The 12,979-nt window shown below is 33.8% G+C and overlaps 1 protein-coding gene across 2 annotated transcripts in view; it reads left to right on the top strand.

Annotated features, from left to right (window-relative positions):
• Cad96Ca (tyrosine kinase receptor Cad96Ca) overlaps positions 1-7,685 on the top strand; it is a 232,348-nt gene extending 224,663 nt beyond the window's left edge. For both annotated transcript variants that reach the window (XM_081770366.1, XM_081770372.1), the window contains exon 9: positions 4,962-7,685. In XM_081770366.1, coding sequence (XP_081626492.1) covers positions 4,962-5,471 — 510 coding nt within the window. In that variant the 3' untranslated portion in view covers positions 5,472-7,685. The remainder of the gene's footprint in view (positions 1-4,961) is intronic.
• Positions 7,686-12,979: the final 5,294 nt, after the last annotated feature.

Genomic DNA, 12,979 nt, shown 5'->3' with positions numbered 1-12,979 from the left:
GATTTTCCGAATAATAAAATAGCACTGAATGATGGAAGTTTTGATGAATGTTTAATAATATTTGATAGTTTGGAATGTTTCCTGGTTTGTTGAAATGTTTTAAGGAATTACCTCTTATTTGTAAGTTTCGATAAATGCTATCAGAATAGATGTTCTATATGCTTCTTGAAATTTCATGAGTACGCAAGGCTGTAAATTATATTTTCAGTTGTATCCAGTAAAGAGTAGATTGTAGAATCTGTCAGAGATATTCAAATGTAGTATAGAACGAAAACATTTGCATTTTACTTCTCTATTGGATACTGTTTTGAAAAAGATATGTTCCAATTGACTTCAGCATAGGAATGAGACAGCTGGACCATATTGCTTAAATTAGACTGCAATGCGTATTTGGTACACACAGAAGACTGTATTCAAGGCGAGTTGCATTTATAACCACACAATGCCTCAGTTCGTCCTATATACTCACATATGTTTTAGCTATTACGCATATCGTATTAGCGATAACTTCAATAAACATACACCAGTCTAGAATGCACACAAATCTGTATTTGACGATAATAACGTATTTTACTTCACAATTCAAAACTGTACGTCTAACAACTATGTCGACTCACACAATTATATCTATAAGCTTTTTCTTGGCAACGACTAACATTACCATAGCAACGCACAAACAAAAATATATTGATTAATCTACAGATATTACTTACATTATTTCTTTCTTTTTCTATTTTGTGGCTAATGCTTGAACACTGCTGCCCTGATTACCATCGAAATATACAACATACAACGTCATCGTCGTAAAAGTATGGCGGAAATGCTGTGATTACTGAAAATCAGCCATCATTACCAGTAATCACTCCTTTGGAATGGTGAATGTTGGAAATTGAATTTCTATTACCAGCTTTCACCGGTTAACATCGGTAATCACAATATTGTTGGTGATTACTAGCAATGGTTTATCATGCCTATGTTTGTTGGAAAAGAACGAACAACTTGTATTTCCATTAATAGATAAACTCGAGAATATATTACGAGAGTAATTCAAATAATTTTTCCATGGCAATTTAAGAAATACAGCAAAATATAATATACTTCGTATTTTGATGTGATTCCCATGACATACAATGCAGATATTGTAGCGTTTTGTGAATTGTTTGGATACTTTATGAGAAATTGGTTTCGACTGCAGCTATTTGTGCACTGCGGTTTCCATCTCTTCATTGCTTTGGAAATGATTGCCTCCCATCCCCTCTTTGAGTGCTGTCAAGACATGAAAGTCAATGGGACCGAGATTTAAATATACAACATACAACGTTATGGAAGACAATCAAATTTAATATCCTGAATTGTGGACACTGTTAAACGGACAAAAGGAGGTTGAGCTTTTGTCATGAAACAGTAAAATATTCAAGTAGTCAAACAGTATGAAGTCAAAAATCTCCGTCGTTTACTCCTGATTACAGGGCGAAAGTGATATTGAAGCAGATCAACATATAAAGCTCTGGTCATTCCTACTCCCCATTCCAGAGGCAGTGGCGGCTCCAAAATTTTACAACAGGAAAGTCACATTGGCAATGGCGGTGAAACTAGGTTTGGACCTCACTCTTATCGCAAAATCATTCAGTGGTTTTAAGACATCCAGTGATGTTTCCCTTTGAAGAGATTCTTAAAATTCGGATATTTAATGCAAATACTGCAGGAAAAAATTCTCGTTGTATAATCATATATTCAGTAGATATGTCTTACATAACAGATAAATTTAACTTTATTCGGCACAAAGAATTCAGGTTATTCAAGAAGTGAAAAACAATTTATGTTGTCTACACTATTCAACCTATTTCTTCAAACTGAATTTTCTCAATCGATTTTGTAAACTAAATTAAATTTTTAGTTATATGTCCCGTGCTACCGGCCTTTAGGCTAAAGGAGATGGATGAATTAATGAAATTGAATTATGATATTATTGGTGGAATGACAGTGTGAGAGGAAACATAAAAACCCAAACAAAACTTACATACACAATATCGTTCAACATAAACTCGCGTCAGCGAGGATCAAACCAAGGATCGCTCGCATCAGAAATTAGCACTGTACCACTAATTCACCGTGCTTTCTTCTCAATCGATCTGTAAAAATCATTCGGTTACATATTGACTATAATCCTAGTTAGGAATGTAATTTGAAACGGATACAAATTCTAAGTAATAGTAAAAAGGTTAACTAGTTTCGTTTATCACATATTCCTTTATTTATTTCAAAAATAGACAAACAATAATAGTTTAGTGATGCATTGAAACAAGTATGCATTCTATTTTGGTCATTTATAAAACAATTGAGTAATTTATTCGACCATTCATTTTCAGTACCAATACATAGACCGACTGTTTAAAGTAGACTCTGAATTACACGTATTTCTATCGAGAATCGAGCTCTGGTACCCCATGCCGAAGGCCCATTCGCAAACCGTATATGCAGGAGAAAACTTCAAAATATGCATAAGTTTCGTAAGTCTATCGGGTACGAAATTTACTGACCCCCGTGAATATTGGCCACCTTAAACGTAACCTACATGACTTGATAATCGATTATTCTCTACTTATTCTTGTTTTATAATAATTTTGAATTACATGTAACACTTACACATTTGTCTGTGGCTTCGCATGCTTGCTTTCAAAGTAACGTTTCAGTACTAAAGCAATTTAAAATATTCACTGTTCATTTACTTCAAGAATATTCATTCGTTACGTAAATACTTGGGAAAAAAAGTTATGCAAACGTACATTAAGCGTTATTAAATTCCCAAATTATAAAATACACTAAGAATGTGTTCCTTTTTTCTTTATAATTTGAATATGAGCGTCATAAATAAATAATGATTCGAAATTGTACTTTGGATTCTTATTGTCTTTGATATAATAAGAGTCACTCTTTTGTGGGTGAGAAAGAAGCGGAACAAATACATCCCACTTTGTTTGGGTTGAGTGCGTCAGTATAGACACAGAGTTTAGACTCCCTCCATTTGCTCTTCTGTCGCGGTCCCTACTGAACGAAACAGTCACCAAAATTTTGTGATTACATTATACAGAGCGTTTAAAGGTCTGCTCTGTGGCTATCTGTGTGAGGCAAATGATCGCTACAAGAAGGCAAGCCAGAACACGTGAATTGAAAGTAACAAGCATAGGGACTTCTTGATATTGCCAAATCAGTTGCTTAATGAGATGTTTCGTGAATTCTCTCATAGACATTAATTTTTTTCTTCGACAGTACCTCATTCGTATACAGTAATAAATGTCCACATGTTTGTCTTACTTAGTTTTCTTCGTATTGGGAAAGCACATGACTTTGTGACTATATTACAGAACTTCCCCTGTCCAGAAAAAAAAAGTGAACGTAATTTTTTTCTGTTGATGATTGGGTCCAACATTTGCTTTTGATACGAGCTATGGCGCATTCCTTTCTCATTCTCTTTCTTACAGCTTGATAATAATCGACCAAGGTTTCATTTCCTCGCCTAAAATCGCAGACACTTTACTGAACCGCAATAAATCATGAGCAATAATGTATGTTGAACCAGCATTAACATTCAAAATAGTGGCTATTTCATTCATTGTAAAACGACTAGTTTCCTTCACAGCTTCATACACTGCGTCATAACCAATTGGTGTTCCTTGTCCGATTGTGAGGACGCCCTCCACAGAAGATACGATACTTTTAAACTTTCTACACAACTCGTAGACTTTGCTACAGGGACACACAAGAATCATCTAGTACACTTTCATCCTGCGATGAATTTCAATTTGTTTAACACCTTCACTATTCAAGAACACCGCAGACTACTGCTCTAACTCGATTCGTGTCACCAGTGGGGTGTTCACTATTGCATTTACGCTGATTTCTTGTTCAGTGCTATTGCTGGTAATCACTAACATAAATTTTGTGATTACCGGTATTCATCCCTGAAATCTGGTAATAGCAATTCGATTTCCAACATTCATCAGTCCAGGGCGGTGATTACTGGTAATCACGGTTGATTTTTGATAACCACAACGTTTTCGACTCTCTCAGTAATATATACATATACTAGTGCTTCTCCATTGACATTGGTGAAGAAATTTAGCATGACACACATATAAAATTTATTTTCTGAAAAATAGATCTTTTGCACTTTTTGTGATGAGGGCCTATATTGACTACCCATCGTATAGATAGATTGAGGAAAAGATTCTTCTCCACCCCACTTGCTTCTTCTCAACGTTCAAGCAAGCATTATATCATTGTTTTCGTTGGAATTAAGCAAACACATGAAAGATTTAATTTATTAAAAATATTATTATATAAATATTTAATATAAAACAAACTAAATTTGAGAAAATTTGTCCAAATACAAAATTATATCATTCGATCTATTTTTCGAAACTTTTGGTGCAGAATTACCAGTTTCAAATACTTACGATAAATAACAAGATTCTGCATTTTTCATCTTCAATTTGGATTATAAATTTTACAAGATTTTAATAAACTTTGAGCTTATCATTATTCAAAATGTACACATTTTTATTGGAGCATTCTCTATATTAGCATTGACACTGGATGTCTTCAGGAAGAAATACTCTTAAATTATTATATCGTGGAAGCAAACCTGTTTTACGTATAGTTGTAATTCTTATGTATTATATGTTATTAATATAAACAAGTATTTCAGATATTACGATGTATGTTATTAATAATATGAGAGATGTGTCATGCACCAGAGTATACTTTTTTGTCGATAGTTTTTACTGATGTTATAACAAATGCCGTGAAACTTAATTTAGCAAGTTAAATAAACTAATCTTCTAGTAGTACAATGGCAAAATTTTCTCTTTTAATTAAAGAAATGTGACTAATGAAAATATTAACTTTTAATAAGCAAATAATAATAAACTGATAATAAGTAATACTTCTTTGTCTTACAGATTATCCATAGAGATCTTGCCGCTCGAAACGTCCTAGTGGGAGAAAATAGAACATGCAAAGTGGCTGATTTTGGTTTCGCACGTGACGTCATTGCAAGTCATGTCTATGAGCGAAAGTCCGAAGGCCGTCTTCCAATACGTTGGATGGCTCCTGAAAGTCTGTATGACAATATATTTTCTACGAAATCCGACGTGTGGAGCTTTGGAGTTCTCATGTGGGAAGTCGTGACTCTGGGTTCAACTCCTTACCCGGGACTTGCAGCTTCAGAAGTCATGAAGAAAGTCAGGGATGGATACAGACTGGAGAAGCCTGAACACTGTCGAAGAGAGATATATAATATTATGTACTACTGCTGGGATAAAGATCCAAAGGAAAGACCGTCATTCCAAGAACTAGTACAACTTCTCGAACAGTTGCTACTGACAGAGACTGAATATATAGAATTAGAACGATTTCCCGATCACTCGTATTATAACATAATGATGAGTCTCAGTGACGAAAAGTTGTAGTGACTGGTGTTATTTCTCGTCTTCATACTCGAAAGAAACTTATAAAAGAAACTATAGATTAAACAAATGTGTTTACTTCTTTCTAGCAAGTGTTTGTTAATTGTGCATTTTCCCCATCGTTCTTTGTGCACGGTATCATTCACCCAACAACGTTCTTAACTTTTCTATTTTTAGCAAATAGAACTTTACTGACATACTCTACTGGATTTACAAAGAAATATAATGACAATTTGATTCGAACTCATAGGATCATCATAAAGTTTTCAAACCGAACTTAAAAAATAAAATACCTTCTGCTTTACTACTTCAAATGTTTTTGTAAGATAAATAATTTATTTATTTTACTAGGAACATCTTACGTTTACTCCAAGGAAATAACAGGTTGACAAATGTAAAGAATAGCACAGGCATAAGCAAACTCTAAATAGCCAAGTCATGCACATAAATGCATAATTTTGTTAACTATAGTCAAATTTATATTTTATTATATCTTCGATGCGTGATTAGGAAAACACCAATGGCTGAAGAAATATGTGTATATGCTAACATATTTTTATTTTATACAAATACATTTTATTCATGTGCCAGAAACATTCTGATGGTTAATATAATAAAACAATGATATGTTGTAGCATGGAATACACATTTAATATGTAATTTATATGATAGAGAGAATTTAATTTATTTTTTATTACTCGCATTGACACTGGTGGAGAAATGGTCCTGTAGATCTTGCAGCTGCGAAGAAGGGGGCCGATTTTTATGGTGCCAAGCATGACCTGTCTTAATACATTTTGACTTCTGAAAAATATATTTTGCTGTGGTTGTTTAGATTGCCCGTGGTGCAAGGAATCCTAACTTTCGCGAGTAGTTCTGAGAGAAATAATCTACGACAATATTGGATTTCATTCTTGAATATTCGTTAAGAACAAGGGACGGAAATGCTGAAAAAAAATGCGTTATTACGTACAAAAGAAATGAAATGGAAAGTGTAGCTTAATGTTAATATTTCTTATTTAAAATGTTCAATGAGAAAATCATTATTTAATATTTTATTCAATGTGATTATAATATGTTGAAGTAAGCTTTTATAATTAACAGGAAAGTTGTTTTATCAGACCCTCAGAAAATTTATTTTCTATATAGTTCTTAATGTTATTACACATACATAATTTGTTAGTTATCGTCAGCTAGTTATAATGTATTTTCCCTGTACAGTAACTGAATCGGGGAGTGGAGAAAAAAACCTTTCACATCTTACTTTTTTGGGAAACAAAAAAATACAAAGATGCTTACCAGAAGTACCGATATACATATAAAAATATTTGTATGAGACATTTGCAGTATATGTTAAGATCTTCCAAAAACGTAATGAGATTGGATATTTACATAGTTATACAGAAATTGTTATCGCGGAATCTATTTTTCTTTTTCCTGTTACCGATCCAATTATGTTTCAATATAACTAAAAGTCTGATAAAGTTCAAGAGTTGTTTATTTATTTTGCATTTCTCTTTTGATTTCAGACTTCCTGTTTGTCATGAAATATCCTTCTTATGCAGACACACAGTCACGAATTACTAGTTAGTTCTGTGGAACCATGCATGCTTTAACAGTTTTTCTGAAATAGTACTACTGCATGACACTTGCATAAAACGAATTAAAAACGACAGACTTTTGTAAGTTCTGATGTGAATAACAAGAGACAAGTGAATACATTTATTCACTTATAAAATCTAAACCTCTTAATTGGAGTTTGCTTAAAAGATAAACAAGGTATTTGGGGAAATGTGCGTGAGTTCAAGATTCAACAAGTACATGACTTTTACACAAATACTTAATTTGTTTTATATATTCACCAAAGTGAGTGAGTACAACAGACTCATTTTCTACAATAAAGTTTCAATGTACAGTAATACATAATTTCTTGTACATGTCGATGTACAGTAAGTTTTTTGTGTAATGTAAATGAAATGTATGTACTTATAAAGAAAAAATGATGCCTAGAGATTCACTATTTACGCATATATAAATACAAGTGTTAGGAAGATTTATTTCTTATTTATGTTGTTAAATTGTTATTAAAGTTGATGATTTACGGTATGACTGTCTAACATGTATTTCAACGTTTGTAAAGAAAAAAAGAAATCGTTCTGTATTATATGTTTTGTAAAACTGACAGAAGAACATTAAAAAAGTTAATTTTCACATTCATTTTCGTATCTTTTCTTTCTCTGCTGAAGTTGTGAATGTAGAATTTGTCAGAAGGGACGGTTTATGGAGGAAATAGAAAATTAATTGCATGGAGAAGAAATTGATTCCTGGTGTATGCGACTATTCTACTGAATTACGTATTTAATTCCTGAAAATATAGAGAGACCCGCTTAGTTATTGACATATTGTTACTGTCCTCTCTGAGCCTAGCGGGACTTGTTTAGTCCAATCTATGATTTGAACCAAAAGTTGCTCATATACCAGAGAATCTCGCGATACCAGAGAGTTCTGTCCCTTTTTGCAACATTAAATTATATTTTCTTCCATACATTAATAGCTTCTGGATTAATATCATACTTAATATATTTTTACTGTATGAACATTAAATTAGTTTTAAAATAGTAATGGATTTTTTCCTACAATTCTCTACGACTTGAGACACGGAAAGGTACCTGTCGATATATTTCATTTCTGACACTGTATATTGTATAAGTTCCAGAATGAAAAATAAAATGCGACGGATACCAACAAATCATTGTGTGGTATGTTTGGAGAGGGAGAAGTGTTTGTTCATATATATATATACCTAGGTAGAAGATGGTAGCCAACACAAGCCATTCCCTCTACATCAAAACAAGATATAACTCCGAAAGAAGACGTTGTTGTCAGTAGCGTACCCAGGAATTTATTTCGGGGGGGGTTCAAACTAAATATGTAGCTATTTTATATTAAAATTGCTAAAATTGCCCCTAAAATTAGGCTAAATTTTTAAAAAGTCGAAATTTCGGGGGGGGGGGGTCCGGACCCCCGTGTCCCCCCCTTCCGTACGTCCCTGGTTGTTGTGATATAGTAGGATATGAGAGCACCAATTCATTATGAGCTACTGAAAGCAAACGAAATAATCAGATCTGGCAAATACAGCTTTCATTTGGCAGGATTGATCGCAACATTCAAAACAAGACGACCAGCTATAGCATAGAGAAAAGTATCATTATGGTGCATAGTAATGCAAAACAGCATGTTTCTCTAACGACACAGTAAATAACAGCAGAGCTTGATTAGGAGGTTTTAAGTCACCCAATATATTTTCCTGATATTGTTCTCACACACTACCATTTATTGTGTATCTACAAAATGTCTTAAATGAAAAAAAAAATCATAAATGATTATAATGTGAAAAATCTTGTGACACAAGACATTCTAGAGAAGAAGGATTGAAAAGCTGCCATTGAGATGGGAAGAGGTTCTAGGTGGACAGGAAAGTTATGTGAAACAATAAAATAATTGTCAACCTGATAATAACGTTATTTTCAAAGGAGCTGCAAAACGGACATAATTTTCCGGTATACCCATTTATACATATATATGTACCTTGTAAGCCGGCCATGTAGTGGAAAAAACTGCAAAAAGTTGTATGAACTACCTGGCGGAAGATCAGTGGAAGTTTGTAGTCACTCTAGTCGAAATATGGATATATATGTCAGACTATCGACTAGTTCGAGCAATTACGTACAGAAATGTGGAAGGAATTTCGTTCGTCTGTGCACTGAAAGGAATTCACGCGATTTCATGGTTGTGGCTGAGTTTTGTTACGGTTAAAAATTAAAGCTACGTCGTTGCCAACAATGTGAAAATTAATGCAGCATATTATCAGGAAATGTTTTCACAGATGTTTACAAGAGCGAAATCCCCACATAGATAGTGGACACTAATCAGCATCCGACATGGCGTCCAGTCACACAGCCAAATTATCGCTTTCATTCTTCAGAGGGATAGAAGCTAGGAACAAAATTCTAGTAAACTGCCCTGATGCGAGCCTGTGGACTACAGTGTTTTTGGACTTTCAGAAACATAGGCTTGCTTTTCATAAGGAGTGCTCACTTTCTGGTTTCTGGAAAGTGTCTCAACAGAAGTGTAATAAGATACCTCATGTACATCAACAAAGTAGTTTCCTCCAGTGGAAAGTATGTTCTCGAACAAATACCAAGATTGCTCGTAGTCAGAGCACAACCGATATTGAAGGGTAGGCTACCGTGAGGGAGTAAACACTTCGAATTTATCTATAATATATGGAAGTATATCAGTATCCCTCTTTTGTTGATATATATACAAGGTTCCGCCAAATAGTAATGTATACTGTAATCCTTAATAACTTTTATTAATTATTAACTTGCAATAATGATACTCGTTATATATGAACTCACAATTAGGGACTACAGATCGAGATCATCCAATATATATCCATCATTCGTCTCTACACATTTGGTCCAAGGCTTTGTTTTTAGAACTCATAAAGGCACCTTCGTAAAATATTACAATGTGCTTTAGAAACTACCTCTTGGGAGAAATTGCCATCATTACCAAACGTTGTACCACTTACAAAATTATTCAATCTATCAAACAGGATAATTCTAGGGGAGTTAGGTCGGGTGTATAAGCTGGGTAAGACATCATCAAATGCCACCCATATCTTGAAATTTGTGGCAGTGTCTAGTGTGGGCTGTGCGAGTGTGTACAGCCCTCTTGAAATTTGATATGAGTATCTTTCCGGCAGAGTCATTTTATTCTAAATGCCCTCTTTTGCCTTTGTAAGGATTTACAGTATCTTTCCTTGATAGAAGCATTTTATTCAAGAATGTCCATGAAGATTAGCGTATCTTGGTCTCTTAAGATAATGATCATGATTTTATCTTTGGAAAGGGAAAGCATTGTTTTATCTTGACCGGCGTTGTTGTTTGAATCCACTGTATTAAATAGTGCTTTGAAGAAAACTCATAATGATACACCTTCCTAATGACATCACACGTTCTGACACCAATAAAGGCCTCACTAGTCCTCCTAAGAGAGAGTTGAAGAGGTCTAAAATTGCTTTCCCAGTTCGCATTATTTCTCTAGTCAGAAGTCTTGGCACCCATTTAATATAATATTACTACAATTGTAATTTTAATTTCACAATTTCAAGAAAATAAGTGAGTCAATATATATATTTTTTAATCTTTGAAGTGAGATACAATAATGGAGTGAAAGAAAAACATTTACTTTATTTTAGCAAGTGGTAAAATGTATCTTTTAAAACAAAAATAAAAATCTTTGGTTGTCATTTCTCTCTTGACGAGCTTTGTATTTTATTTTAACACTTCAGGATTTTTTTCTGATCACGTATAGACATTTACTGGTTTATTTTATTTTAAAAAAATCCTGACATATTGATGTATACTTATGGAACTTTTCATCAACATTGATTTGTAAACAAGGAAATTATAATATATTTTCTATAGGAAAACATATTTTGCGTTTCCTCCGTTCGATCGATAAAAAACAACGACATTCCAAAAAGTTAAACAGAGTGTAAAACCTAAAGTGTTTGGAATACAGGAATTTATATATATAAGTACTTGCTTAAATCCATAAAAGGAACAAACGTGCTAAGTTAAATAACAACAACATAAGGTTATGGGTGTCAAATCATTTTCTTCTGTTTGATTTGACATGCCACTTTTATTTAATAATTTGAGCTTTGAAAGATTAGAAAAAATTCTATTATATTAATTGCTTTATGAATCCCTTATAGTTAGGGTTTTCAAACTTTTTGGAGTTGACGCTCCTTTCAACCACCAAAATCTGAACGCTCCTTCCATGTCAAAAATGAAATGTGACAGCAACATAAATACATGTGTCCATAAAAGACTATCACTATGATGAACTATGTTTCATTTGTTTTTCACTAATGGAAATATCTCATTAACATAGGTGATCCACATTGTACACAATGACTACACCTTTTAACGCTATTAGCCGGTGTTGGTAATTCTAAATTGTGGTAAGTCATATATTTATGTTAAAATTGAAAAATACGAGCAGAGGGGGAATTTAAATAATAAAAGCCGGCATATTTAAATGTTGAGCAAAGTCAATGGGATGTATGAGCTTGTTTTGAGTCACACTATTTATTAAATCTCGGCACATACTTTGAAATGACAAGACGCAAGACGGCTTCGACCAATGAAAATAAAACAAATAAGACTATTTGTGAATGTCGGTAGTACTTTAGGAAAGATTAAAACTCAAGAATCATCCCAAAAATAATAACAAAAAAATTAAGAGAAATTAAAATTCAGCTAACATGGCGTTGCGCGAAATTCCAGAGACATTTAAGAAGACATACTATTCTACAGAGATAAAGTAGAAGATCGTTAGTGGCCATCTAACAAGCAATATATACGTTTAAGCTAAAGATGAAAGAATCGCTGATCGTATGTGGAACAGAGGTGATAGAATGACTCAGTTCATTATGTATCACTAAGGAAGAAGGGTGCAGAATTAAGTATGCATGTTGCATTAGAAATATGTTCCTTTGAAGAAGTTTTTTAGTCATCGTGCCTCCCCTGACAGCCTTCGGCGCATCCCCAGGGTGGCCCGCCGCACAGTTTGAAAACCCCTGCATTATATCATTCATCATTTAGAAAAACACGAATAGCTATTACGTACTATGAAATTTTTCATCAACGAGAGAAGATGTGATGAAGTACACCCAGGACAATAACGGAAATACCCAACCATTTCACTATATTGTAAACTGAAAGTTATTAGTAGAATATTCAGTGTTTTTAGTAGTAATTGTGTAGCTCATAACTTAAAATTGATAGAGATTTATGCTAGTTTATGGTAGACCGTGTACAGATGTTGGGAGAAGAATTAAGAGAATGTTGTTAATAGACAAGAAGATTCATTTACGTAAATCAGTTTCTAAGACGTTTGTGAGTGACATAGTAACCATTGTCAATCTATCAATCAAGCAGATTTACTGCCAGTGGCAATAGCCGAGTAGATTCGGACATTTGGCTTCAGATTGCAAGGCTAAATCCACTGGCGGCTTGAGTACCACTGAAATGGATGGACATTTTTGACTGACTCCATGTTTCCTTGTTCGAGCTGCTGTTGTATAGGATTAAGTTGGGGATGTCCCAAATTTTCCTGAATCCTCCGAAAATTTCACTTTCCGGACTTCGAAATTTTTCCGAAATCGGAATTTTTCCGATTTTACTTTCTGAATTCCGGAAAGTAAAAGTTTCGGAATTGGCCATCTCTAGATTAAGTATAATATTGAATATGATCACTTAATGGGACCATATGGAGACAACGGTCTCAGTTGGAGCTAATTAAAAAAAAACACACACACAGAAATGTGAGTAGCACGTGCAACTTTGGTGCACGTGGTACATTAAAATGTGTAAGTACTACAAAGGTTCTGCTTCCATTTTAAACTGTAGGTCCATATCTCGTATAGCCTCAGT

This window comes from Thermobia domestica, chromosome 1 (assembly GCF_964235325.1).
Source record: "Thermobia domestica chromosome 1, izTheDome1.hap1.1, whole genome shotgun sequence".
Lineage (NCBI taxonomy): Eukaryota > Metazoa > Arthropoda > Insecta > Zygentoma > Lepismatidae > Thermobia > Thermobia domestica.
Note: the sequence above shows the minus strand (reverse complement) of the source record. Positions and strands in the feature narration are given on the sequence as shown.